The sequence below is a fragment of the Erithacus rubecula genome, assembly GCF_903797595.1.
Source record: "Erithacus rubecula genome assembly, chromosome: 1".
NCBI classification, from domain to species: Eukaryota; Metazoa; Chordata; class Aves; order Passeriformes; family Muscicapidae; genus Erithacus; species Erithacus rubecula.
The window spans coordinates 79,845,750-79,868,890 of NC_136658.1; the positions used below are offsets into that span (position 1 = coordinate 79,845,750).

General features: G+C 38.0%; 2 protein-coding genes across 5 annotated transcripts in view; one reads left to right on the forward strand and one right to left on the reverse strand.

Annotated features, from left to right (window-relative positions):
- Nucleotides 1-12,608, forward strand: part of PPP2R3B (protein phosphatase 2 regulatory subunit B''beta) — a 54,930-nt gene extending 42,322 nt beyond the window's left edge. For all 3 annotated transcript variants that reach the window (XM_079297797.1, XM_079297796.1, XM_079297798.1), the window contains 8 exons: nucleotides 3,085-3,171; nucleotides 3,598-3,754; nucleotides 5,088-5,136; nucleotides 6,225-6,314; nucleotides 7,019-7,194; nucleotides 9,903-10,021; nucleotides 10,106-10,212; nucleotides 11,413-12,608. In XM_079297797.1, coding sequence (XP_079153923.1) covers nucleotides 3,085-3,171; nucleotides 3,598-3,754; nucleotides 5,088-5,136; nucleotides 6,225-6,314; nucleotides 7,019-7,194; nucleotides 9,903-10,021; nucleotides 10,106-10,212; nucleotides 11,413-11,557 — 930 coding nt within the window. In that variant the 3' untranslated portion in view covers nucleotides 11,558-12,608. The remainder of the gene's footprint in view (nucleotides 1-3,084; nucleotides 3,172-3,597; nucleotides 3,755-5,087; nucleotides 5,137-6,224; nucleotides 6,315-7,018; nucleotides 7,195-9,902; nucleotides 10,022-10,105; nucleotides 10,213-11,412) is intronic.
- LOC306798017 (cohesin subunit SA-2-like) overlaps nucleotides 1-23,141 on the reverse strand; it is a 109,555-nt gene that overhangs the window by 41,634 nt on the left and 44,780 nt on the right. Inside the window, exons 28-33 of one of the 2 annotated variants that reach the window (XR_013773263.1) lie at nucleotides 22,229-22,383; nucleotides 21,998-22,126; nucleotides 17,890-18,080; nucleotides 16,624-16,798; nucleotides 15,597-15,684; nucleotides 13,931-14,067 (exon numbers count right to left, since the gene is read on the reverse strand). Coding sequence is in view for 1 of the 2 variants with exons in the window: in XM_079297780.1 (XP_079153906.1) it covers nucleotides 14,059-14,067; nucleotides 15,597-15,684; nucleotides 16,624-16,798; nucleotides 17,890-18,080; nucleotides 21,998-22,126; nucleotides 22,229-22,383 (747 nt within the window). In the remaining variant the exon portion in view is untranslated. Of the gene's footprint in view, nucleotides 1-13,062; nucleotides 14,068-15,596; nucleotides 15,685-16,623; nucleotides 16,799-17,889; nucleotides 18,081-21,997; nucleotides 22,127-22,228; nucleotides 22,384-23,141 lie in introns of those variants that run through there. The other variant, XM_079297780.1, reaches the window with a different exon arrangement.

The following is a 23,141-nucleotide window of genomic DNA, read 5'->3' on the forward strand; positions in this document are numbered from 1 at the left end:
TAATATTGAAGCTGCTTGCCACTTTTCTCTCTGGGGACTTTTCTTCCAAGGAAGATTTTATACATGAAAAGTTTCATTTCTGTCTTCCTAGGGTTATGTGACTGAAGTATTTGTTCTATACCCAAGAGAAAAATCAGTGACATTAAAGTTTCTCAACTGTAGACTAGACAGTTGATTTCACTGAAGTCTCAAAAGATTAAAATTCTTCAGAATTACATGCACTTTCTTTGTGCATGTGAAAACTAGCTTAATGAATATTCTAAAAAAAAAAAACCCAAAACATGCAGTGTTGATCATCTTTTATCCATCTTATACTTTGACGCAGGATAAAATTGTGAAGGTTTTTTTTTGAGAGCATTTGGGTTTTGTTTGTTGAATCCTTCTTACAGAGACCTGCTGGCCTATAAAGTATTTCCTGCTGCATTAGGTTTTGCTTCTTGTTATAATGATTACCTGAGCTCACAGGACTTTGTTGTCAGTTGTGATTGAAGGAATTGTCCTGCCTGTGAGTTCATTTGTTTCTTAATGGATTCTTGGTTGTATCAAAGACTGCTCTGGTTAAAACTGTGAAAGCTTGCTGCCTGTCCTGAAAAATACTAGGAAAGAAAAGATCCTGCCGTTTCCAGTTACATTTCCAAAAACAGCTTATTTGAGTAGTTGTGAGTCTAGCAATATTGAATAAATTAGTACTGGAAGTATTTGACAAAAATTAGTGTAGTCTTTAACAGAAATTGGTGCTTAATCAAAAGTTTTGTGTTAGATCAAAAAGTAAACTAGTATGAAAAAATCAACAATATTTGGGATGCCATTCTGCAGATTAAGAAATGCAAGAGCACTCTGCCTTTTTCTTGTCATATTTTAGGATAGCATAACTTGTCACAGAATCACAGAATATTCTGAGTTGGAAGGGACCCACAAGAATAGAGTCCATATAGGGATCAAACCCACAGCCTTGGCACGATGCTTTAACCAATGTAGCTTGTTACAGTCTTCTAAAATTCTGTCTTGCAAGTTAGTAATGATAGTAATAGATTATTTTACCTATTTTACCTTCATCTTGCTACATTAAGTTTATCTAAAGGACACTTCCAGTTGCAAACCAAATGAGCCATTCTTCTGCTGGGTTTTTATATATGCCTACAAATATGCATGTGTGTATGCATGTACTTTACACACATCTCTTTAGCCATGAAAGCAATCTGCTCTGTCTGCTAAGATATGGTATAGGTTTGTTGGTTAGTCTAGTGGTCAGGTCAGTTACATATGGCCAAGATAGGGCTGAAATAAGTTTAAAATGTTTGCTGTGACAAAGGAGATACTGTGTTTATTCTGCCAGGATGTGTTAGATGCATACCTGAACTATGAGTTCTTGAAATTATAGTCTCTGTATTGCACCATTTCTTCTCTCTTCTGAAAAACCACTCTGCAGAATAGTAAAGGCAATTCTCTGACAATTTGCTTATACTCTGCATTAGTTGACTTTAGCAAACAGTTTAAGTCTGTTCCCAGTTGTCTTTACCAAACATTCAATTTTGTTTTTATTTTTAGACCAGTTAAATGTATAACAGATGAGATAATGACATGCAGATGGATTAAGTTGCAAAGCTAAGGCAAAAACCTTTTTAGAAAAAATTGCTTTGTAGTATAAGCCAAAAATGGGCCTTCCCTAAACTCACAATTAGAATTAAGTTAATTAAGTTTCAGAAGCAGGGTAATCTATTCTTCTGTCTGCAGTCATTGAACCAGCTGTTCTTGTTTGAAGTAAAAACTGAGGAGCTTGCTGCTCTACAGTTTAAACTTTCTTTCAAAACTTCATCACTACATTACTCTTCTATTTGTAATTTTAAAATGATTGGTTAAATTAAACTATTGATTTACTGCAATTAAAATCTGAAGCAATAGAAGCTTACCCTGTAGTTGGGAGGACATATTAATTGTGGGAAAGTGGTTCCTAAAGAGATGGGAATTTTAGTTAGTAACTGTTCTCTTGCAAATGGAAGACTACACATGCAATATTGAGTCTTGCCAATTAGCAGATATAATCAATCACCAGTTGAGCAGTTATAGTTCATAATATGTTTAAGTTGTTTTGTCTGGGTTTTTTGTTTTGTATTTTGTTTTGTTTTTGGCTTAGTGGTGAATGACTTGAAATATACATCTGGTTGTCTTAATTCACACTAATTGAGGTGAATACTGAATTCAGTTAAGTAGCAGAAAAAGCATATTTTAAAGTCTTTAGTTTGTAAATGAAACCCAAAAAAATTATACTGAATTCATGAGTTGTCCCAAATAGCCATAGAACCATTAGTTTGGAAAAGACCTATTAGATCATCAAGTTGATGTACATGTAAAATTTATTTAAACAAAAGTGTTGGGTACTCAACTGGATGTTTCTGGTTCCAGTATTAGTCATGGCACAAAATCTATGCAAGAAAGATGCCTAGTTCTTTTTTTTTTTTTCTCCCTTCACTTGGAAAATATCAAGGTACTACTTTTAATGCTGTTAACAGGGTTATTTTGCAAGGAATTTCCAGAGTGAAGTTAAATGGGGAAAAACATTCTCTTTGCACCTGCAAGAAGTATTTCTGTCAGATGTAGATTTGTTGTGTTTGTAGACTTCAGAAGGATCAGAGTACAGCAGATGTTGCTTCTTCAACAGTCCCAATTCTATTTCTGCAAATTCAATTATGAAGTAAAACAGTCTTATAGGAAATGCAGGTCTTTAAATCTGAGTAATAAGATACATTAATGGGTTCATTAGATTATATCTGGAAGACTTGATGTAGTGAAATTGCCACTATACATATTTTGGATAGCATATGAGTATTCTGAGCATTACTGAGTGAGATAGAGGTACTGCAACATTGAAATAGAAATTATCTAGATGAGTTTAGATGTAAATTTAGACATTGTTTGGATAGTGGATAATATGATACAAGAGAAGCTCTAACTGATGAGAACAATAGAACTAAGGGAAAGGTGGTGCTCTCTAATGCAGCTGTACTAAGACATCTTTGAGAAATATTTGGACAGATATTTAATAACCATAGCTAAAGTTTTTTTTCCATTATCTCTTTCTTGCAGGTCATACAGAGAATATTTTATACTGTAAATAGGTCCTGGTCTGGGAAAATAACTTGTAATGAGCTCAGGAAAAGCAACTTTTTGCAGGTATTTAATACCTAAAATTTTACAAGACAGGTATTTCTAGAAGTTTTAAAACTGCATTAACTAAAGGCATAAGGGAGTAACATAAATAGCATTTCTTCCTTTTCAAAATGTAGTGAAGACCCAATTGCATTAATTCTCATATATTAGAATATGTTTAAATGTAACTTTTTGTATCTAGAGCTATATACATATAAATGTGTATAGTAGAGGTTGGTTGGATCTACTCATTCTTCTGTGAGTGCATTCATGTTCTGCTGTGTGTGTTCAGTTTCACTGTCACACTGTATGTGTGCATTGTCCCTGAAAACAAATATCATTCCACAGAAATAGCACGAGATATTAACATGGTTATGAGAACTCAGATCATTCAACAAATAAGTATCTTACAAACTCTTTAATGTGTTCTGTTTATCCTTCTGATAATAGAATGTGGCATTATTGGAAGAGGAACCTGATATTAACCAGCTGACAGAGTACTTCTCATATGAACACTTTTATGTTATCTATTGCAAATTTTGGGAGCTGGATACAGACCATGACCTGTATATTGATCGGAAGGATTTGGCACGACATAATGATTATGGTATGACAAATGAAGCACCTTTGTTTGCATGTATTAAATGACCTGTCAGCTTTGAGCTGAGGAATTGGTTTAATGCCAGGGCTGGTTTCATCAGTCTGTTGGTGTAGCTGGTCCTGCCAACTTGGTGAATTAAAGCAGGACAAATCATCTGTGATGCTACTTTGCATCTACAAATACCACATTTAAGGAAAATTCTGAATTTGAATTCTGATCTTGACAAAGTAGAGAAAATATCACTTAAGTGTTGGTGTATTATAAATGGTTTTATTTGGCAGTTTTGGGCTGTTATCTTGGGCACAATCCATTTTACTGATATTATTCAAGTAGCATGACTTTTATGGCAAGGTATGGAAAGAGCAGAAAAGACAAACATACCTTCAGGTACTTGCCTTATTTTGGAGTTTTGCTAACTCAGCTGCAGTGTGGTTTAATACTATTTACCACTAGTTAGCAGGTTTACATTTGCTGCATGTATAATATGCAATGACTGTGATTCTTAGTCTTGCACACTTATTCCTATTTTAAATATTCTTGTAGCTTGTATGGAATTTTAGGAGCTCTTTTTAGATGCCTCATGTCCATCTTAATAGTGTTCCTTTCAGGACTGGAAGGCTTACTTAAGCACCAAGTGATTATGGAGTATTATCCCACGTTAAAAAGGATAAAGACAATTAATTCTGATTGCTTCTGAAAATTTGCCTGCTAAAGTTTGACTACGCTTTAGCACAGCAAGAAAGGAAAACTTTCATTTGAGTAGTTGCTCAATTAAGTTAATACATTTTAGAAAGCACAACTAATATAGTGCCACCTGCAATTCAGTTTTGCAAATTCTTAAGGATAATATCCTTTACAAAGGTAGTGCTCAGTTCAGACATGTCTCTAAAATCCCTGAAATGCTTTCAAAATAGAAGCATGGGTCAAAACCATGTCAAAAATAGACCCCTGTCAGAATCAGTAAGGTATGTTTATTATGTGTGATTGTACCAGCTCTGTTTTGGCTCTTTGCCAAGGTCATGTAAAAATTAATGCCACTGGAAAACATGATTTACTTGTCAAAGAAGTGGGAAATACAGTTTTATTAATCAGCCAATTTTATTACTTGTATTGCAATTTTATTGCTATTTCTGCATTAAGTTTGAATTCAAAGCTGGGTGGTTGTAGTTTTGCTTTGGAGACTTTGTGTTAAGTGATCCTCTCTAAAAGGACTCAAAGGGATTAATGAACACTACACTTGATCTGTGAATATAAGAGGAGAGTTCCAGTAAACTCTTCAACAACATAAAGCAAAAATAACTTGCATAGAGTTGACACTGTTTCAAACCTTTCTTCACAGCAATTTCCAATAGGATGATTGAGCGCATCTTCTCAGGAGCAGTAACAAGGTACTTGCTTTGTATGCTGATCTAAATCCAATTTAATTTTTACTTGTTAAACTGTGTGGTATTCCAAGGGAATACCTTCACAAAGGAGCAGTCAATTTCAAGATTTACTATAGTAGTTTAAACTCTAGTAGTATTACTATGGTCTTGGAATTGTTGGCACACTTCAAGTTCTTCATTCTCTTTACCCATATGAACATTTGCCACTGGATATTCTATGACTTAGCAGGACTGGGAATGAAGAAGGAAGAGATGTTAGTATCATTCTTTTTCCATCCCTCAAATCTGCAAAATGTTCAAGGAGAACTGAGCTTTTAAGTACTAACTGTAAAATCAATGCTTATTGCATCAATGAATTTATAAAAATGCTTCCAGCTGAGTTAATTCACAGTTTTGACAGTCATTCTTCATTCCTCCCCTTGGGATTGACTTCCTCTTTTGTATTTCTGGCATTTTATTCATTTTTGAAATGTTTCCAAGCACAGTATCTGCAATAGAAAACAACTGATAAACAGAAATAAAATCAGAAATTAGAGACTTAGCAGGCATTTGTCTAGAGCTTACTCCTTTATCTGAGTTTCTTGGGCAAGACAAAACATATGGTATATTTTCCTAGCCATCTTGAAGATAGAACAGCAAAATATGAATTTAATTATTGAAATGTAACATCTAGGAACTGCCTACCTGACTTTTTACTAGACAGGTTGACTATGTGCAACTTACTCAGTTGCTGCAGTTATGAGACTAGAAACAGACAATTATGTTCTTGCCATGGACACTTCCTGAATATACCTATTTCATTTTTATCTTCATATATTCATTCAAAAACTTTTAATTAGTGAAGTTTTGTAAAGCTTTTAAGTTCTCATCATTTCTACCTGAATAGAAATTCTAAAAAGCATATGTACTTGTATATATCATCAAAAATTATTTGAGATGGCTCTTCTGTTAACAGTTAAGCACTTTTTGAACACTGGATTGTTTAGGAGTAAATAGTTAATACCAACAAGGAGAACAATCTTTAATTTTGGTTAGTAAAAGCTACATGTTGTAAAATAAATTTTCTATATTTTTCCTCATTGGGTTTCAAGAGGGAGAAAAGCACAAAAAGATGGAAAGATTAGCTATGCTGATTTTGTCTGGTTTTTGATATCTGAAGAGGACAAGAAAACACCAACTAGGTAAGAATGAATTTGTTTCAGCAGAAATAAAGACTGACTTTGTTTTTCCAGACCTTAAATGGGGACCACTGATGAACAGCTGCAACTCTAATGGAAGAAGCTAAACTATAAAAACACGAGTGGAAAACTGGCTCAGTTCTATGCAGTGTCCTTGTTTATCACTGTCTCCTGTTGTTGTAGCTGTAGAAGGCTATTTTAATGACTTCTAAGAGGCTAATTCAATGTAATTGTTTCATAAATTGTGTGTGGCCTATTTATGAACAAAGCTATATATTAAGGATGTTGCAGCTGTTTCATGATGCCAGTGCCTTTGGGAAGCTGTGCAGCTACTATTAGCTGTATGATACTGATAAAAAACTATCAGGTGACATGTTAGTACCTTGTTCAGTATGGGAACATACCCAAAATACTGAAATTTTCATGTACATTTCAATCTTTCATTGTCTCCCTTCCATTTTTTTTTTTTTTTATGTAAAACCATGTGTTTTAGTCTTCTCCTTCACACCATTAACAAATGTTTTCAAATGCAATGATGAGTGGCCTAACAAATACAAGCAATTCTGACCACATTAAGTGGTGTTTAATGACTTTCCATGGGTTAGTGGAATGTGCTTTTATGTCTAGTTTGCCTTTGAAACAGACAACATGAATTCTTGAAATTCTGTAGTAAGTTTGTCTCTCTGGTGTTAATGACTGAATTTCAGCATTGAATACTGGTTCCGCTGCATGGATCTTGATGGGGATGGTGCTTTGTCTATGTATGAATTGGAATATTTTTATGAAGAACAGTGCCAAAAGTTAGATAACATGGCCATAGAACCTTTGCCATTTGAAGACTGTCTGTGCCAGATGCTGGATCTTGTAAAGCCACAACATGAAGGTAATAAACTCCTTTTCCATCTATAACTTCTGTTTCTCTGGATTTAGGAGTTAGTGCAGCCTTAAGAGCACTCGGTTGGTCATATAAATAAAATGCCTTGAGGTTGTCTTTTCACTGAAGTCAGTTAAAGCTTAATAATCAGTCATCCAACAGCAGGCAGACACTCTTTCCATACTAAAATGCAATATGCTGCTTTGAAATTCCTTGTCAGCTTTCATTTTGTGCTTGTTGCCACATTTAGTCTTAAGTAAAGCCTTGTGACTATCTAGCTGAGGTGAGGCTCTCAGGAAAACCTCTGATAGTTCATCCATTTCTCACCTCTTCCAGTACTCATTTAATTGAGTTTCTCTGAAGAGAACAGTTTCTGAAGTGTTTGTCTCTTAGACCAGTATTGACTTATTTTACATTAGAAGCCTAAGCTGCCCTTAGGAAATTCATGACAAGAAGCTTAAAATTAACAGAAGAATAACCTGTTCTGAGTTTTTGGCTGTTTTTTACACGCATTTGAACTTTCCTGGACCTGCATTTCTACTTTCCTGTATTTGACATTGTATCATCTTTAGCTGATGAAACTTCAGTTTGCATTTTATACCTGAGAAAACCTTAAGAAGTGAACATGATGCTCTATACAATTATGGTTAGACAACCAATTAGTAACTTTCTTTCTAGTATTAATAATATTTACTTAATTTTTTTAAGACACTTCTCATTTATTGAGATGTGGTTTTTGCATGCTGAGAGAATTGAAATGGCTCAAAACTAGAACTTGCTAGTTCTAAAGCTTGATATTCTTATTTAAACAAGTTTAAATGGATTTGCTTAGTGAAAACTCATCTCTAGAGGCTGATTGAAAAGTTGTAAATGAAAAAGGAATATTAAGTGATTCATCTGACAGCTCCATCCCTGCTATCAGTGGAATGAAGTAATAGACTAACATTGTGTAATGCATGGGGGCTAGGGGCATTTAAAATGAAGCAAGGCAAGCTTTGAGAAGCACATTTATGTTAAATGGTTGCTCACAATCACCTCCTGAGCTCAGTAGTTCCTTTCTAGTCCTATGTTATGCTTCTGAAAGCATCTATAATAATCCTTCTGTTCTGCATTTAAAAAGAAACAAGATTGATGTATATCCTCTGTATCATGAGTACGATAAAAGCAGGCTATCAACCATAACCAAGATGAGTTATTCAGGGTAACAAAAATGAAAGCCAGTTGAGAAGGGTTGGTTTTTGCTTTTTAGTAAAAACTGAATTATGTTTAAAAGGTGGATAAAGAAAAATCTTTTTTTTATAATACAAAAAACTAGCAGTGTAAACTGATGTTTCACTTTGTCACTTTGAAAAAGAAGACAGTTTCATGAAGTCATGGTTAAACTGTGATACAGTTTCTATAGAATGCTCTGTGTACAAAATAGCAAACTTTAATTTCTGGATATCTGAATTAATTTCTCAAATTTTACTCCTGTTTTGTTGGCATTTGAGAGACAGTGGTAGTCATCTACATGAGTGTTACGTGTCTAAGCTCCCATTACAATAAAGAGAAACTGGAGAGCAAATCAATGAACCAAATATAGGAGTTTAAGTTAAACTGGGAGCTTATGTAACTGGGACTCAAATCATTGCTTGGTTGTGGAGGAGAGCTGCTGCCACTTGCAATGGTGCAGTGCACCAGACATCTGTGTGGGTCTGACAGATACAGCACAGGTGCCACTGGGATTTGTGTCCTCCTGGAGCACCAGCTACAGGCCAGGCACAACACACTGGGGCCCTTCATGACAGATGCAAGCGTGGCAACCATGTACAAGTGGGATTTGGATTTTGCTTCCCTGTGATGTCCTTGAGTTACACTTTGTTAGAGGCTGGGACAGTATGCTGAGGAAATACTGTTCCAAGTCTGGCTTTTATTAAACTTTTCCACAACATCTTCAGTTAGCTCCTATTTGATTAACAATGGAAGATTGTCTCTATTCCAGGTGAATCAATACAGGGGAGTTTTAAGGAAAGTCATCTGTCTTCCCTTGTGTATCTCATATTTTTTAGCCTTTCTGCAGAAGCTTCAATATTCAGCTTTGAAATAGGGTAACATTTCTGAGCAACCTGACAAATACTTCTAATGCTTAACACATCCATTGATTTGAGTCTTTAAAGTATCACACTATAAAAATCAAACAAAACACCTCTGAGCATTTAGCTTTCCTCTCAAGCAGTAAATATTGATCAGACTGGACAAGTGTGGCAACCTTGACTGTATGAAAAATTCATCTATATGAAGCATAGTCACACACTGTCATCTGTCATACATTTGTCTGCTCAAATCAGGCAAGAGAGAGGGCTGCTGCCATAGGAGATTCCTACCTGATACCCAAGCACTCCATGGAAAGGAATGGCTAACTCACTGGAGACTTCTGTCTGCTGAGGAAGCTTAAACTAAATGATTTTTAATAGCTAAGGGAGGTAGATTGCATCTCACTCCGACATACTGACAGGCTGTGGGGTGTGTCAACCACAGCAAGGAAGAATATCTGAACCATTTGAAAGTTTTGTGCTCTTTGAAGGACACATCTCTAGGTGCTTATTTCATCTGTTTGCATCTATCCCACTGCATTGAGGATCAGTGACAAATGTCGTTGAGCAGTGATGATTAATGATAATGTATCTTTTGGTTCCTCCACTTTTGAGAAAAGTTATCTCAAATTATCTTCTTTACAGGAAAAATTACTCTGCATGATTTAAAGCGATGTAAATTGACAAATGTGTTCTTTGATACTTTTTTCAACATTGAAAAATACCTTGACCATGAACAGAAGGATCAGTTCTCCATGTTGCGGGTGAGTATGAAGCTTTCAAAGTCTTTATAGCCATGTGCTTAGCAATTGATACTCTTTTGTATAACATGCAATGTGATTGTTTAGGATGGTGAAGGTGAAAGTCAAGAAGTCTCTGACTGGGAGAAATATGCTGCTGAAGAGTATGATATCTTGGTAGCAGAAGAGGCAGCAAATGACCAGTGGAATGATGGGTAAGGATGCAGCAAGACAGTTGATATTAATCTTCTCTACTAAAGTAGGGCCTCACCACCTCTATAATTCATTTAAACAGAATAAACACATCCTTCTCAAAAATATGCAATTAATAGTGTATGAGGCTACCAAGTACATATGTGAAACTCTTATTCTACAATATGTACCTCTTTACAAGCCCTTGTTTTTAAATCTTAACTTAGTGAATTGAACCTTAAGATGACTTTTGTTTTCTGTTTAGATTAAGGGTGAATTCATGGGAGAAACCCAGTTTTCTTTTCATGGTGGATTCTTAGTATTTAACTCTTCTTTTCCCTGTGTCTTTCTCTGAAAGGAGCACATAATGCCTTTATGTTTAAAGCAGTTTTAAAGAACAAGAACTGCAGTATCTCAGGCTCATTCTCTGCACAGTCCTGTTAAGTAGATGGAAAAAAGCATGTGATGAAATTCAGTAGTGCTTGGGAAGACATGCATGAACCTGAGTCACCCTAACCCAGGAAATGGTCAGTTTTGTACTCTGCTACCATAAATCTCCACAGAGACTTCATGGGATTTTTAAAAAGCTATGAATTATAGATTGATCCCACCTCAAGTGTTGAAGCTAACCTTTTTTGAATATCAGCCTTCACTGGCTTGCATTAGTAATGAAACTTACATTTCATTAGCCATCTATTCATCTGCATCAGCAGCAGGTGGTTATCAATAATTTCTGGGTTAACAGCTGGGTTTTGCTTTCCAGCATCTGCTTAAAAGCATAGTTGCTATCACTTCCCAGGGCTTGTGCACATGTCAGTAAGACCCTCAATCCAGTATCCCTTCTCTTTTATCATACCTACTGCAGTTGTATTTTGTTCCTCCTAACTAAGCCTGTCTTCAGCTTTCTTGAAAAGAACTTGAAAGGTTTCTGGCCAGTACTTAGTCTTGCATTTGACTATTTCTAGCCTACAAGTTCTCCACTGGAGCAGTGTGTGCTTTAAATCTTTTTGGTAGAGCTGCATTTTACACTGGAAAGTTTGGCATGTGATAGGAGAGTAAGCTTACTTAAATTCAGGGAATTATTATGGAACCCTGGTGCTGTTCTGGTTGTTTCTTTATTATAAAATATTGGAAAGTAGGCTCTTCCTGCCATGTATTTAGGCACTCCCTGGCATTGTTATTAGACACTTTAATTTTATTTTTTCTATTTTTTTGTCTTCTAGGTATGAAGCAGAACTGAATCCTGTAGACCATCAGAAGGCCAGTATTCTAAAGTATCAAATGGAGAAAAGACCATTTTTTGAAATGCCTTCCCACCTGGCTGATGTAGATTTGGATGAATATGACTATGATGAGGTTTTTGAGTAGAGATGACTTATGGTCAGCACTTGCAGAAGAGAAGGGACAGTCTGCAGCAGGTCTGCTACACACTGATATGTTTCAGTGGTGTTTGTTTCCAGGAAGTCAGCTTAGTTTTGTGCTAAAAATATCTAATCACTACTCTACCTTTTAAGTAAAAGAAATGCATTTATATGGAATGATGAGATTTTTGTATTTATTCAATAGTTTATCGTTTGTAAAATAGATTAAAATATTTATTTACAGATGTTGCATAATTCCTTTTTGGAAGAATAACAATATTTGACTTATGAGAAAAGTAATCTACTGTTTTTTAAGAGAACTGTATCATTCTCTTGAAGTTGATGTGTGGTGCACTGACCATCTCCATCTCACCTGTGAGCAGGTATTTTTGTCCTGGTATGGGAAGTAAAGAGACAATTTACACCTGCAATGTGCTCGTGCTCATAGATGGCCCTCTTTTAGGTTTTATGCCTTGGCAAGGAAGAGACATGACAATGAGTGCACAGTTCAACACTCATTTACAAGCAGAGTTTTGTTTGACAAGCTGTGCATATCAGTAAAATACACTAAAGTCAACCCCCAAGACAAGTTGTTTTTCTTCTCTGTGTAGTCCTTGTTTGCCCCAACTTTAATTTTGCATGCCCTTTTAAACTTCAGTCTTTTCATTGATGTTAATCATAAGAAAGATTATTTAACAATGAAGTCTGAGTGTTCGTACTTGATCCAAAATGGGTGTGTTAATTCATGCAGAAGGAACCAATTTTTTAAAATCCTTTGTATAAATGTTACTTGATCAGTAATGTGCACTAATTTGTTGTGGGCATTCAGTGCTTTTGTCTGTCCTCCCCTTTGCTTGTTTGCTATTGACACATTCCATGGATATTCATCAGTGTCACAGCAGCTTGAAATTGTTGCCTCACTCTTAACTGTTAAGCAGGTTTTGTTGGGAAAAAAATGTACAAAAAGATGTAAGTTATTTTTTTGGTTGCAGTGTAGATCTTTTAAAATGTTTAAAAAACATGTTTGTATTTTCAAATAAAGATTTTCATACATGTAATTTAACATGTTCTAATTTTTACACACTGCACACAATTCATGTCTTACTACTAAAGAACTGTTCAATAGGATGAGTTACACAGGTATGCATCTGGTTGGGTCATTACAACAAGCTGCATCTGCAAAGCAATCAGCTTCTGGGTGGTTTTTCTTCCCACAGGAGTACTCCAGCCCACACAGGGGGAGTTACTAATGGAACCTGGGAGCCACATTATGTGGGGAGTGGTACCTGCCTTGTGTCAGCCTGCACACACCCAACTATCACAAGGAAAAGCATGGATTCACTGTGGCCACTTCCCTGTCCCAATACCTGGGCAAGAGTCATGGCTTTCACTTCCATCTTCATAGGAACTCCCTACTCAGCCTGTGGAATAACACAAGTGCAAAGGTCAGCACACACTGCTGCCCTTTCTCCAGACACAGTGTGGGAGCAACACTTACACAGTACCAATGGATAGCAATAGTTCTGTAGTTTATTTTACACAGATACAATCCAAAATATATATATGTATATATATAAAAAATAAAGCTGATATGATTACTGAAATGTACAATTCCAGGGAGCAGTGAGAAGGGTCAGTGAAAGCAGCCCACACTCCCCAGCCACTGAAACACTCTTGAGTGAAGATCATTTGCAAATTCTTAATGCAAAAAAAAACCCCTATTTTTGAATGGCCATAGTTACAGTCCATTTACATTGTTTTTCCAGGCTTTTTCTAAGTAAACACTGCATGATCACTGTATGAAAAGGACTTCTTCCAGAGGAAAATAGTCAGCTGGTCCACTCTTTCTTTCTTTCTTGGATACTTTGAAGCCTTGACAAAGTTTCCCAGGAACATGTCCTGATGCTTCCAGACCTGTAACCACATTTCTCTAAGTGATGCAATTTAGAAATACTTTCAGTTGATTGATCCAGGTTTTCCCATTTTACAGGCAGAAAGTGGCATTTGCCATCACCCAGCAGGTGCCAATGTTCACAGTAGAGCCAGGCCCCTTTCTTCCCTGTGCTGGCTGCAAGGAAACTCATAGATCTCCATTTGGTTATCTCAAGTGGTAAAGAACACAGGCAGCAGAGCACTGCCCTCACATGCTTCAAACAAGCTTGTCTTGTCTCACCTGTGTCTTTGACTCAGTGTTTGTCAACACCCTGATTCCAATTCTTCAGCTGAGAGCTTTTCCAAGGCAGAATCAAGGATCAGGATGCAGGTGAGTAATGATGCTCAGAATGCCCAGCCCTAGGAACTGCAGCAGCCACCTCAGTAACACCCACAGCCAGCAATGGTGAGCCACAGTGCTACAAACTGGTTCTGGATGGTTGCCCATGGGCACAGAGACAACTGGATCCATGTCTCCTGCCACCTCAGTTGATCCTCTCACACCACATTGACAAGTTAAATAATTTGCAGAAAAAATGTGGCTTGTGCTTCACTTCTGTTCATCCTCTCAGTGCCTTAACTGTCCTACATCACAAGAAAAAAAGAGGTTAGGTCAGTCCTGTACTATGAAGGAGACACCATGTAAGAGCTCATAAGGAATGAGTGTAGCATCTAACTGTTCAGCAGCTTGGCTATGGAGCTAGCTCTTACAATGAACTGCAGCTTCCACTAAAGGAAAGAAGCATTTCCATACCCTAAAAAGCCCAGAAAAGGCACTAAAAGGAAAGGCACCATACTGCATAAGTAGTGCAATTTCTGTATGGCTTTGATCTTTGTCCACAGAGTTAAATTCTTCTATTATCTATCTTCAGTAGGAGCTGCTTGAAGCACATGGGCCAAACTGTCTACATTTTAACATGCGTAAGACTGAAAGAAAAGGTAGAAGTCCCTTTTTTTTTTCCTTCTAGTCCTCTTTAAAAATAAATGCCCACCATATGTTTGGCTGAACTTTACAGCAAGAACTCCTTTAAAAAGACAAAAATCATGCAAAGTCTGAATGTGGTTGTTGGATCCCAGATAACCAGAGTCACTGGAAATCAAGGGGTTGCCTGACTCACTGCAAAAATACTGTCTGCCAAACACTGAGTAATGTTCTGAAGTGCAAAGACCAGGAAGAAATACAGGAGAAAAACCTGAAGGAATTTCTCAGCCCCCTGTAGTGGCTGACACAGAAACCTTGAGGGGGCAAAAGGGTTAAGATTAGCTGCAGCACAGGAAAAATCAGGGCCTTTCTTTTCCCCCCACCCCTTGTACAGTCATTCCATAAGATCCTGCTGTACAATATCCTGTGTGAGTCTTGGCACTCCACTGGCCCAAAGGGCTAAAAGTCCTTCCCTGCTGCAAGGATCCAGTCCAGGGCTGAGCTGAGACCCAGGCAGACAGCTGCAGCTCTGCCAAACCTGGATCCCAAAGGCAATCAGTGCCCATGAGACAATCCCCTGGCTATGCTGGTTGCCACTCCAAGCCCACAATGGTTTCATGCTTCCCTTCAAATCCCCAGTTTGTTTGGGAACAATTTGATCTGCCCAACAGCCTTGACTGGAAAAGGGCAGGAAACATGGGATACTCCAGCAAGAGCCCAGGGCTGTCCAGTGATCAGACACATTCTGAGTCTTTCAATCCAAAGAGCATAATGCAAATACCATTTCTGAAGCAGATATGCCCTGCAGGCCATGCAGCAGTGTGTCAATGTCTGCAATGTGTCAGTAACACGAAGCAACTGCAGCAAATGGCTTTTACTAAGGAAGCTTCACAGGATGGGAAAAAAGAAAAGGGATACTCCTCTTAATGCATCCTAAGTGACATTCAATCCTTATGAGTGACCTAAGGAAGTCTAGATGATACAATAAGGGTTGCCTCTAAAATGCAGATTGAGCTGTAGAAGGAAACTACAGTTGCAGCTGGAAAGGGAAGAGGACATCCCTCTTTTCTCATCCTGAAAAGGGCCACAAAAGAGCAACCCCCTTTGCTGCAACATAGCTACCCAGGAGACTGACCTGACATTCACCCACCCCAACTAGTGTCCTCAGAGCTGGAAAACCAGCCAGAATTACCTGGTCTGTACCAACAACATCTACATCTTCAGTTGCATCTTCTTCTGGACCCTCCTCAGAGACATCTTCTGTCTTAACTTCATCTTTGCTGGAAACGAAAAACAAACCAAAAAATAGCTAAGTCTTGAGAAATGTCATAACAGAGGCTGCACGTGGCACAACTGTGCTTAAGGCAGTGTATTTCACATAGTAAGATGTGCTGCTGATATCCATGTAAGGTAGCCTAAAGTTACTGGCCCAGAATTTCCCAGTATGAGGAATTTTCAATAAAGTAGTTCAGAAACAAAACACTGATTTAAGCAGGGGCTACCTTCATGTTTAATATATTTTTGTTCTATTTTACATGTACTCACCAGGTCCATTTAACAAACCCTGGAAAAGTATGCATCTTCCCAGGATTTGTGTTTCACCTTTTAACTTATTAATAGGGGAAATGGCACCTAACACCTCAATAAATTACCTGAATTAAAGGAAAATACTGCAACTTAGAACTTTGCTCAAAAGTAGATCCCAGATTCCCTATTTCTGCAACACCTCTCTCACACCCAAGTTGTGTGGGGTTTCACTTGGACATGTCTGCATGCTGCACACCAACACTTTTCTAAAAGAATGCCACCTAGTAGTTAATAGTAGATCTGCAGAGACAAGAATCCTCTTTCATTTCCAGAGATGCAGAAAACACTTATTGTCTGGCTGCAGCAAACAGCCTGAGTGTAACCAACACCACAGATCTCCAATCTGGACAGTCCCACAGGAAGTGGGACAGGGAATTTTCCTCCATCCTCATCTTTTTTTCTACACACTTGATATTACTCCAAGAAGGCACAGAAACCCTGTGACAGTGGCAGGACAAAGCAGCAAATGTAGACATTGGACTAAAGAAACAAAAAGTCTCAACCTGTCCTTGGGACACAGCCCTTAAGAAAGACAGGAGGGGCACACACCCTTAGCTCATGAAGTATTACAAGGAACAGGAGGTGGATAGAGAGACCCCAAGTGTCAATGCCAGAAGACACCAAACTCTCACCAGTATTTTCTGCGCAGCCCTCCTGGAGAAAGGAATGGCAAATGTTCCTGCAAGCACATCTCTTGAGATTTCAGCCTCTTTCTGCTTTTCCCTACTGCAGAGGGAAGCTGGGAAGCACACTGCTGTTCTGGGGCTTTGCTTGCTGCTTCAGTCTGGCTGGTTTCAGCCAAAGACCCTGCAACAGACAGGGAACACAGTCATTCTTCAGCCTCACCCTCAGAGGTCCTGAGATGGACATTTCCAGTACGTTCCCCACAGCAGTGAAACAATTGGGCCAACCTCAAAAGGACATCTGGAGCAAAGCATTCCTTTATTGAAGGAGACAGCTAAAAGCCACTTAAAAGAAAATGCATTTAATTTGCCCACTGGTCATTTTTGCAATCTAGATTTATGAACTTGGCCCTGGTCCATAACTGCTATCAGTACTGCTGAGTCTATATAATGCTCAAGAAAGGAGGGCCTTTGGGGACACAAAGGAAAAGCTCTCTGAAGGCAAGTCACTGAAAAGAAGATTTATAAGAAAGAAATTAAAGGACACTGTGGAAAAATTTCCTTTCCTTCACATACAACTGCACATGTCCTTAACATTTAGCATTTTATAAGCAATTGTTTTCATAATGGCATTATTACATTTTAACTATGTCCCACCATATCCATGCAGTGAATACTTTATTACAGATTAGCAGTCCATGAATGCTGCCAAAGCCTGGATGCAGCCCATCTAAGTATAATTCTTTAAGGTCAGAGTATAATCTTACAGGCTCCCTAGAAACTCAACAGAGAGAAAAACCCTAGAAGATGATTTGGCCCAGATAATCTGGCCTTAAGATCTGAATCAACTTCTGAATCAAATGAATCAACTCCTGTCTCAATTATCTACAGGGCCTAAAGCAACAATGCCATTCAATTAACAATTAAAAGCAATCAACCAAGTCTCAGTGGCTCAGACAAAAGCCAGATGTTAGTACACAGCAGAATTCAGATAATCTTGAATTCTCCTCACTTGGAGTCCTCAACCCAACCTTACTGCTATTGAGTGATCAAGGGACCATCAACAACAACAAAGCTGAAGGCAAAAACCACAGTTCAAACTGGGAAGTCCACAAGATCCAAAACACCAGGGCACTGTACTGCTAGTGCAAAGCATGAAATACATTTTAGCACGTGCAAATTTGCTACAGCAAAGCAAAAGAGCAAATACAGCAGTTTTGCCAGACAGACAGACAAAGAAAATACAGCTGATCAAGAACTGGAAAGTTTTCATACCATTAGATAATTTCCTTTTAAAAGAAGGTGTCTTAGATGAACCCATGGGGGGCCACTCTCCCAGACTGCCACGGACAGAGGTCTCCTCATCTTCATTTGCCAATAAAGAGTTTCTGTACAAGACCAAGGGCTGCCATTCATCTCCTCTGCAGGACAGTGGCTCTGTTATGTACCTCTGTAAGTAACTGTACCTGGGACAGAAACAAAAGCAAGCATAAGGAAACTCACTATCCTTCCCTTCAATATCTGGGACAGGTATTGCAAGAAAGGATTTTCACTTTACTCTCCAAAGGTGAAAACAGAACTGTTGAAGAGAAGGCACTGTTTTTCTCTGAAATACCTGACACCTCTGAAATATCTGTTTAAAATGCAAAAGTCTTCAAAGCTAAAAGAATGCTTGAATTTTTACCATTAGAAACAACTCAAGATCCACAAAAATTAAAAAATTACATCAGCTTCTATAAAGAGTTTCATGTGCAGGGAAAGTCTGCCAATTGCTGCTGCCAGTAGCAACCTGAACAGAGCAGAATTCTGTGAGGATTCACCTCTCCTGGTGACCTTTTCTGCCTCATGGACTGCAACACAAAGAAGATCCCAGGCAAGAGATGCTACCTGTGATTCAGTAGTACAGGAAACAGTACAGGTCAGGCAATGGGAGTTTTATATCATGAATGCCTGTTCTGCCAAAATTGAAAACAAGAACAACCAATTAAACCATTTTTCTGTATTATCAGTTCAAACTCAATCCAATTCTCTCACTAAAATGTCCAGTGTGTGCAAGAAGCAGTTAACTGCTCTGCAGTTGTGACAATACATATAATGTGGGAAACATTGTCTCAAATCCCTGTTTCCTATGATTCAGTCCAGAGATTTGACATTGGGCTTTCCTAAATCCCAGGTGAAGCTACCAACCTTTCCTGGAGCAAAAATGTCTTCTTCTAACACTCTATTTGAAAAACAAGACATTTCCAACAAAGTCTTTCTGACCCATTTGTACTTAATAACCATAAGAAAAGAAAACCAAAGTCTGACTCAGGATTAGAAACTGGATATTCACCACATTTCAGCTACAGTTCATCACTTTAAAATCAAGCCCAGTGTTGTTAAAACAGACCTCACCTTAGCAAATACCAGAAGTGACAGTTTTAACACCAGACTGTGCAACTTTTTTTTTTTTTTTTTTTTTAGGAGAGTGGCCTGGAAAATATCAGACATTTCATTTGCTTTGCAAAACAAGAAAACCAGTGCTGAGAGGAGGTCAGGGTGAGCACTGACTCTGAAACAATTAGAGTCCTGGACTCTGGGGGCCCCAGGGATCAAGAAACCCTGGTAATGGAATTTGCTGGTTTCAAACAAGCACGTATTGTAACTACAGTTTCAGGATCTAATCCAACTGCTATCAATGTCAATGGAAAGACTCCTTCTGATTCAGGAATCAGACCCTTCATGCTGCTTGCTATTCAGCAATTTATTTCTTGTGTGCAATTTGTGGCACAGAGCAATTGACAAGCCAGGTATTTTACTGCTACAGCCTGGGCAATTACAGGGGAGAGGGTAAAGTCCATATACTTTGATGGTGTTGAAATATAGTCCTTCCTAACAAATGCCCATATTCTGTATCTCATCTGTTACAGGTACGTTCACATATGTTACCATACAGACCTGGACATCAATCCTATGATTAATAAGAAAAATGAAAATAACCAGATGTTTGTTTCTCAAAGTTCATGTTGACCTAAAACATTCCATCCAATAATTTATGATGGAGCTAAACCTAAATATTTCTAAGAGGAAATATAATCTCCAGCCTCTGCAAGGCACTTTAGGCCTCCCAGAATAGAAACCGTTATTCTAGAAATATAGTATGAACATACTTGTGGATAAATTGCAATTTCCCTTCTAGTGAATTTTATTGTTTCCCATTTGTTCCCAGCAGCAGAGGGAAGGCCCAAAGCAGTAAGAACTGAAGTCAAGTGAATTCCCTGCTAAATTTTGTTATTTTCCACAAAACTTTTCCATTAATAAACCTACCTGAACATATTGAATGTATCTGAGACATTCAGGAGTATACTTCCAAAATATATCCTCTGATCAAGAGGTTTAATATAGGCCTAGGAAAAATAACAGGATTTTGCTTTGATTTGCCCCATCAACAGTTAAATGTTTTCATCTTAATTTTAGTTCAATTAAAACTAAAATTAAGCTTAATTAAGTTTAAAAGCAAGTTTAGTTTAATTAAAAACTACTCCCAGGAGGTAAATGAAAGGACATTTTTTCAAGGATGGTTTAACAGAAAACTAATTTTTGCATGGGTAACACCACAGATGCTTACTGCTCTTTAAAATACAGACAACATGAACAGAGTTATACTGTCCAAACAGGCTGGAGCACTCTTCCTATGAAGACAGGCTGAGGGTGTTGGGATTATTCAGCCTGGAGAAGAGAAGGCTCTGGGGAGGACTTAGAGCACCTTCTAGTACCTAACAGGAGCTGGCAAGAGAGCTGGAGAGGGACTTTCTATAAGAGCATGTAGAGATAGGACAAAGCTTTAAATGGCTTTAAACTGAGCATGAGTTTAGATCAGATATTAAGAAGAAATTCTTGACTGTGACCGTGGTGAGGCACTGGAACAGGCTGCCCAGAGCAGCTGTGGACTCCCCATCCCTGGAAGTGTTCAAGGCCAGGTTGGATGAGGCTTTGAGCAGCCTGGTCTAGTAGAAAGTGTTCGTCCCCATGGCAGGGGGGTTGGGTCTATATGATCCCTGAGGTCCTATGGATTCTATAAAAAGCAATTTTAAGAGCAGATCTCAAAGATTCCCATTTGAGAAATATGCAAGAATAGCAAATGAAGTTATCTATACCCATAGATTATCCACATTAGGTTTCTCAGGGTCTTTAATCAGTGTATGTTGACTATTTTTATCCTGCATTTTGCATTCCACCTTTGAATCAATTTTTAAAATGAATTGTCTGTGTTGATGGTAATCATTAATAAATTGTGTCATGTGAAGTAACAAGAAAATAGAAATTTTACTATTCTTGACCCATGTTACAAAAAAACCCATGATTCTCATGAAAGCTATTCTCCAATTTAAGACAAAATGACACAGGAACAAGCAAGTTATGCAGAGCTCAGAAAGATATGACAGTTGGTTTTCTTCAATTTCTGCTGACCTCCTCTCAAAAATAAAACTTTTCTTGTCATGTATTGGAGTGATTTGCTCAGAGATGCAAAAAATCAGATGTGTCTTACTGTCCTATGTCTTCAAATATGCTTTCAAAAAAATGGAAATAACTTTATTAAGTAACTTTAGTTAATCTGTAACTAAAATACTGAAGTGTAGAGATCCAGATCCAAAATGAACAGCACTGACTAAAGAAGTAATGCTAAAGGTCAAATAGAAGGAACAATGCTACTTCTGTCTCAAAAATGATCAGAGCTGAGGCAGGTGAAGAAGGGAATAAGATACACACTCACACATCTCTCCATTCAGGTGCATAATACCTCACTAATGCCAAAAGAAGGCTATCACTCTCATTAAATGCAAATATTTAAACCACTGTAAAAACATGGGCCCACTGGATCAGGGCATAATTCCGTGTAAATAGTAAATTCCTGGATTTAAATATCCATATTATGAAGAGTATCACATACATTTCTATTCCATGTATTTTCCATGGAATCCACATAATTGAGGCCTGAAGCTGTAGAAAAAGATAATTGCAAAATAATTATCTGTGCATTATTTCTTCCACAATCTTGATTTACTTTTCTGTTCAGAAAAGCATTCCAGGCACTCCACTAACCAGTCAAGTCACAAATCTCTTCCACCAAATTAACAGCCTTTCCTTTAGAAGAATTGCCATATGTTGCCACAACTATGTGTAAGAAAAATCTAGAATGCTTATTGCACATACAATCTGAAATAGCTACTACTACAAAATTCAACAAAGGTGTCTCAAACTAATGGCCTGAGGGGCAGACTGATTTCAGAGGTTCTCTGAAGAGCCTTTGAGCAAATTCTGCCACACTGAAGTTCAAGCGTCCTTTGTACAGGGATAGACAAATCACAAACTGTGTATGATGGTGTACAAGAACTTAACTTACACTAGTCTTTTGTCTGGCTTTAGCAGCTTGTTGGAAAATTCACTGATGATTAACAGAAAGCTCAAGTTAGGAGGCAAGCATTTTCCATCTACTCCAGTAGCTCCTTGAAAAGCAAATTCAATCCCTTCCCTATTGAAAGAAAAACAGAGAAGAACAGAGTAATAAAACAGATCAAACAGACACCTAACAAAAGCTATGACCATGGACAACATGATGTTACATGGCACATACTTGTGTATCATGGCAATAGATTCTCTAGATTTCACCTGGTCCCAACCAAATGTTAGTGAAAAGCGACGAGCAAGTTCTTTGATGTTTGCAAAGGAAGGAGAGGAGAAGTCCACACCACTCGTGCTGTCTTGGCTTTCTGCATGTGTCTGAAACAGCTGCAAGAGAAGTCTCAGGTAAGCAAACACAGGTAATCCTACAGGCAAACAAAGCACCAGGTAGACAGAGACAGGCACAGCAAGCAACAGTCACCTCACACAGACAGAAGCCTTACAGAAGAGCAGGTCAGTCATGTGCTTCTAAAGAACTGCATGGGACAACAAGGAACTGACACAAAGGACACTGTTGTGCTCATAAGACAGGCACAAATCAAAAAATAAAAATAAAAAATGATGAGAACTGATTCGTGAAGATGATGGTCCCTCTGACCTCATCTTCTCTTGGGTCTTCTGAACCAAGCTCCCGAGGCCCAATTTGCCTGAGATGCTTTCAGAGTAGCACAGTGCAGATGCAAAGCTGCAAGTTTGGCAGCACCATAGTCAAATTTTGGAGAGTACAGATAGGTCAAAAGCACATCTTGAGCACAATTAACTGTGCTCTGGGTTTTTTTTTTCAATAGAATATGGAAGTAGCTTGTTCTCATCAACCTGTTAACTTTCAAGGTCAAGCAAAGGCCAAAAAGGGCCTGTTGTCTATGTGATACCTAAACACAAAGTCCTGACTATGTCAGCAGAATATATGTAGCCAAATGCTGCTTGGACTCATCTAAGCTCAGATTTCAAGGGCTGGTTCACAGATCTAAGCCCCCGGCAATGTGTGTGAAATAAGCAATGCTCATGTGTCAGTATCCCCGGGAGCAGCCTGCTCTCTGGATTACAGCAGGACTCCAGGCAAGAAGCAGCTCTGGCCACGGGCA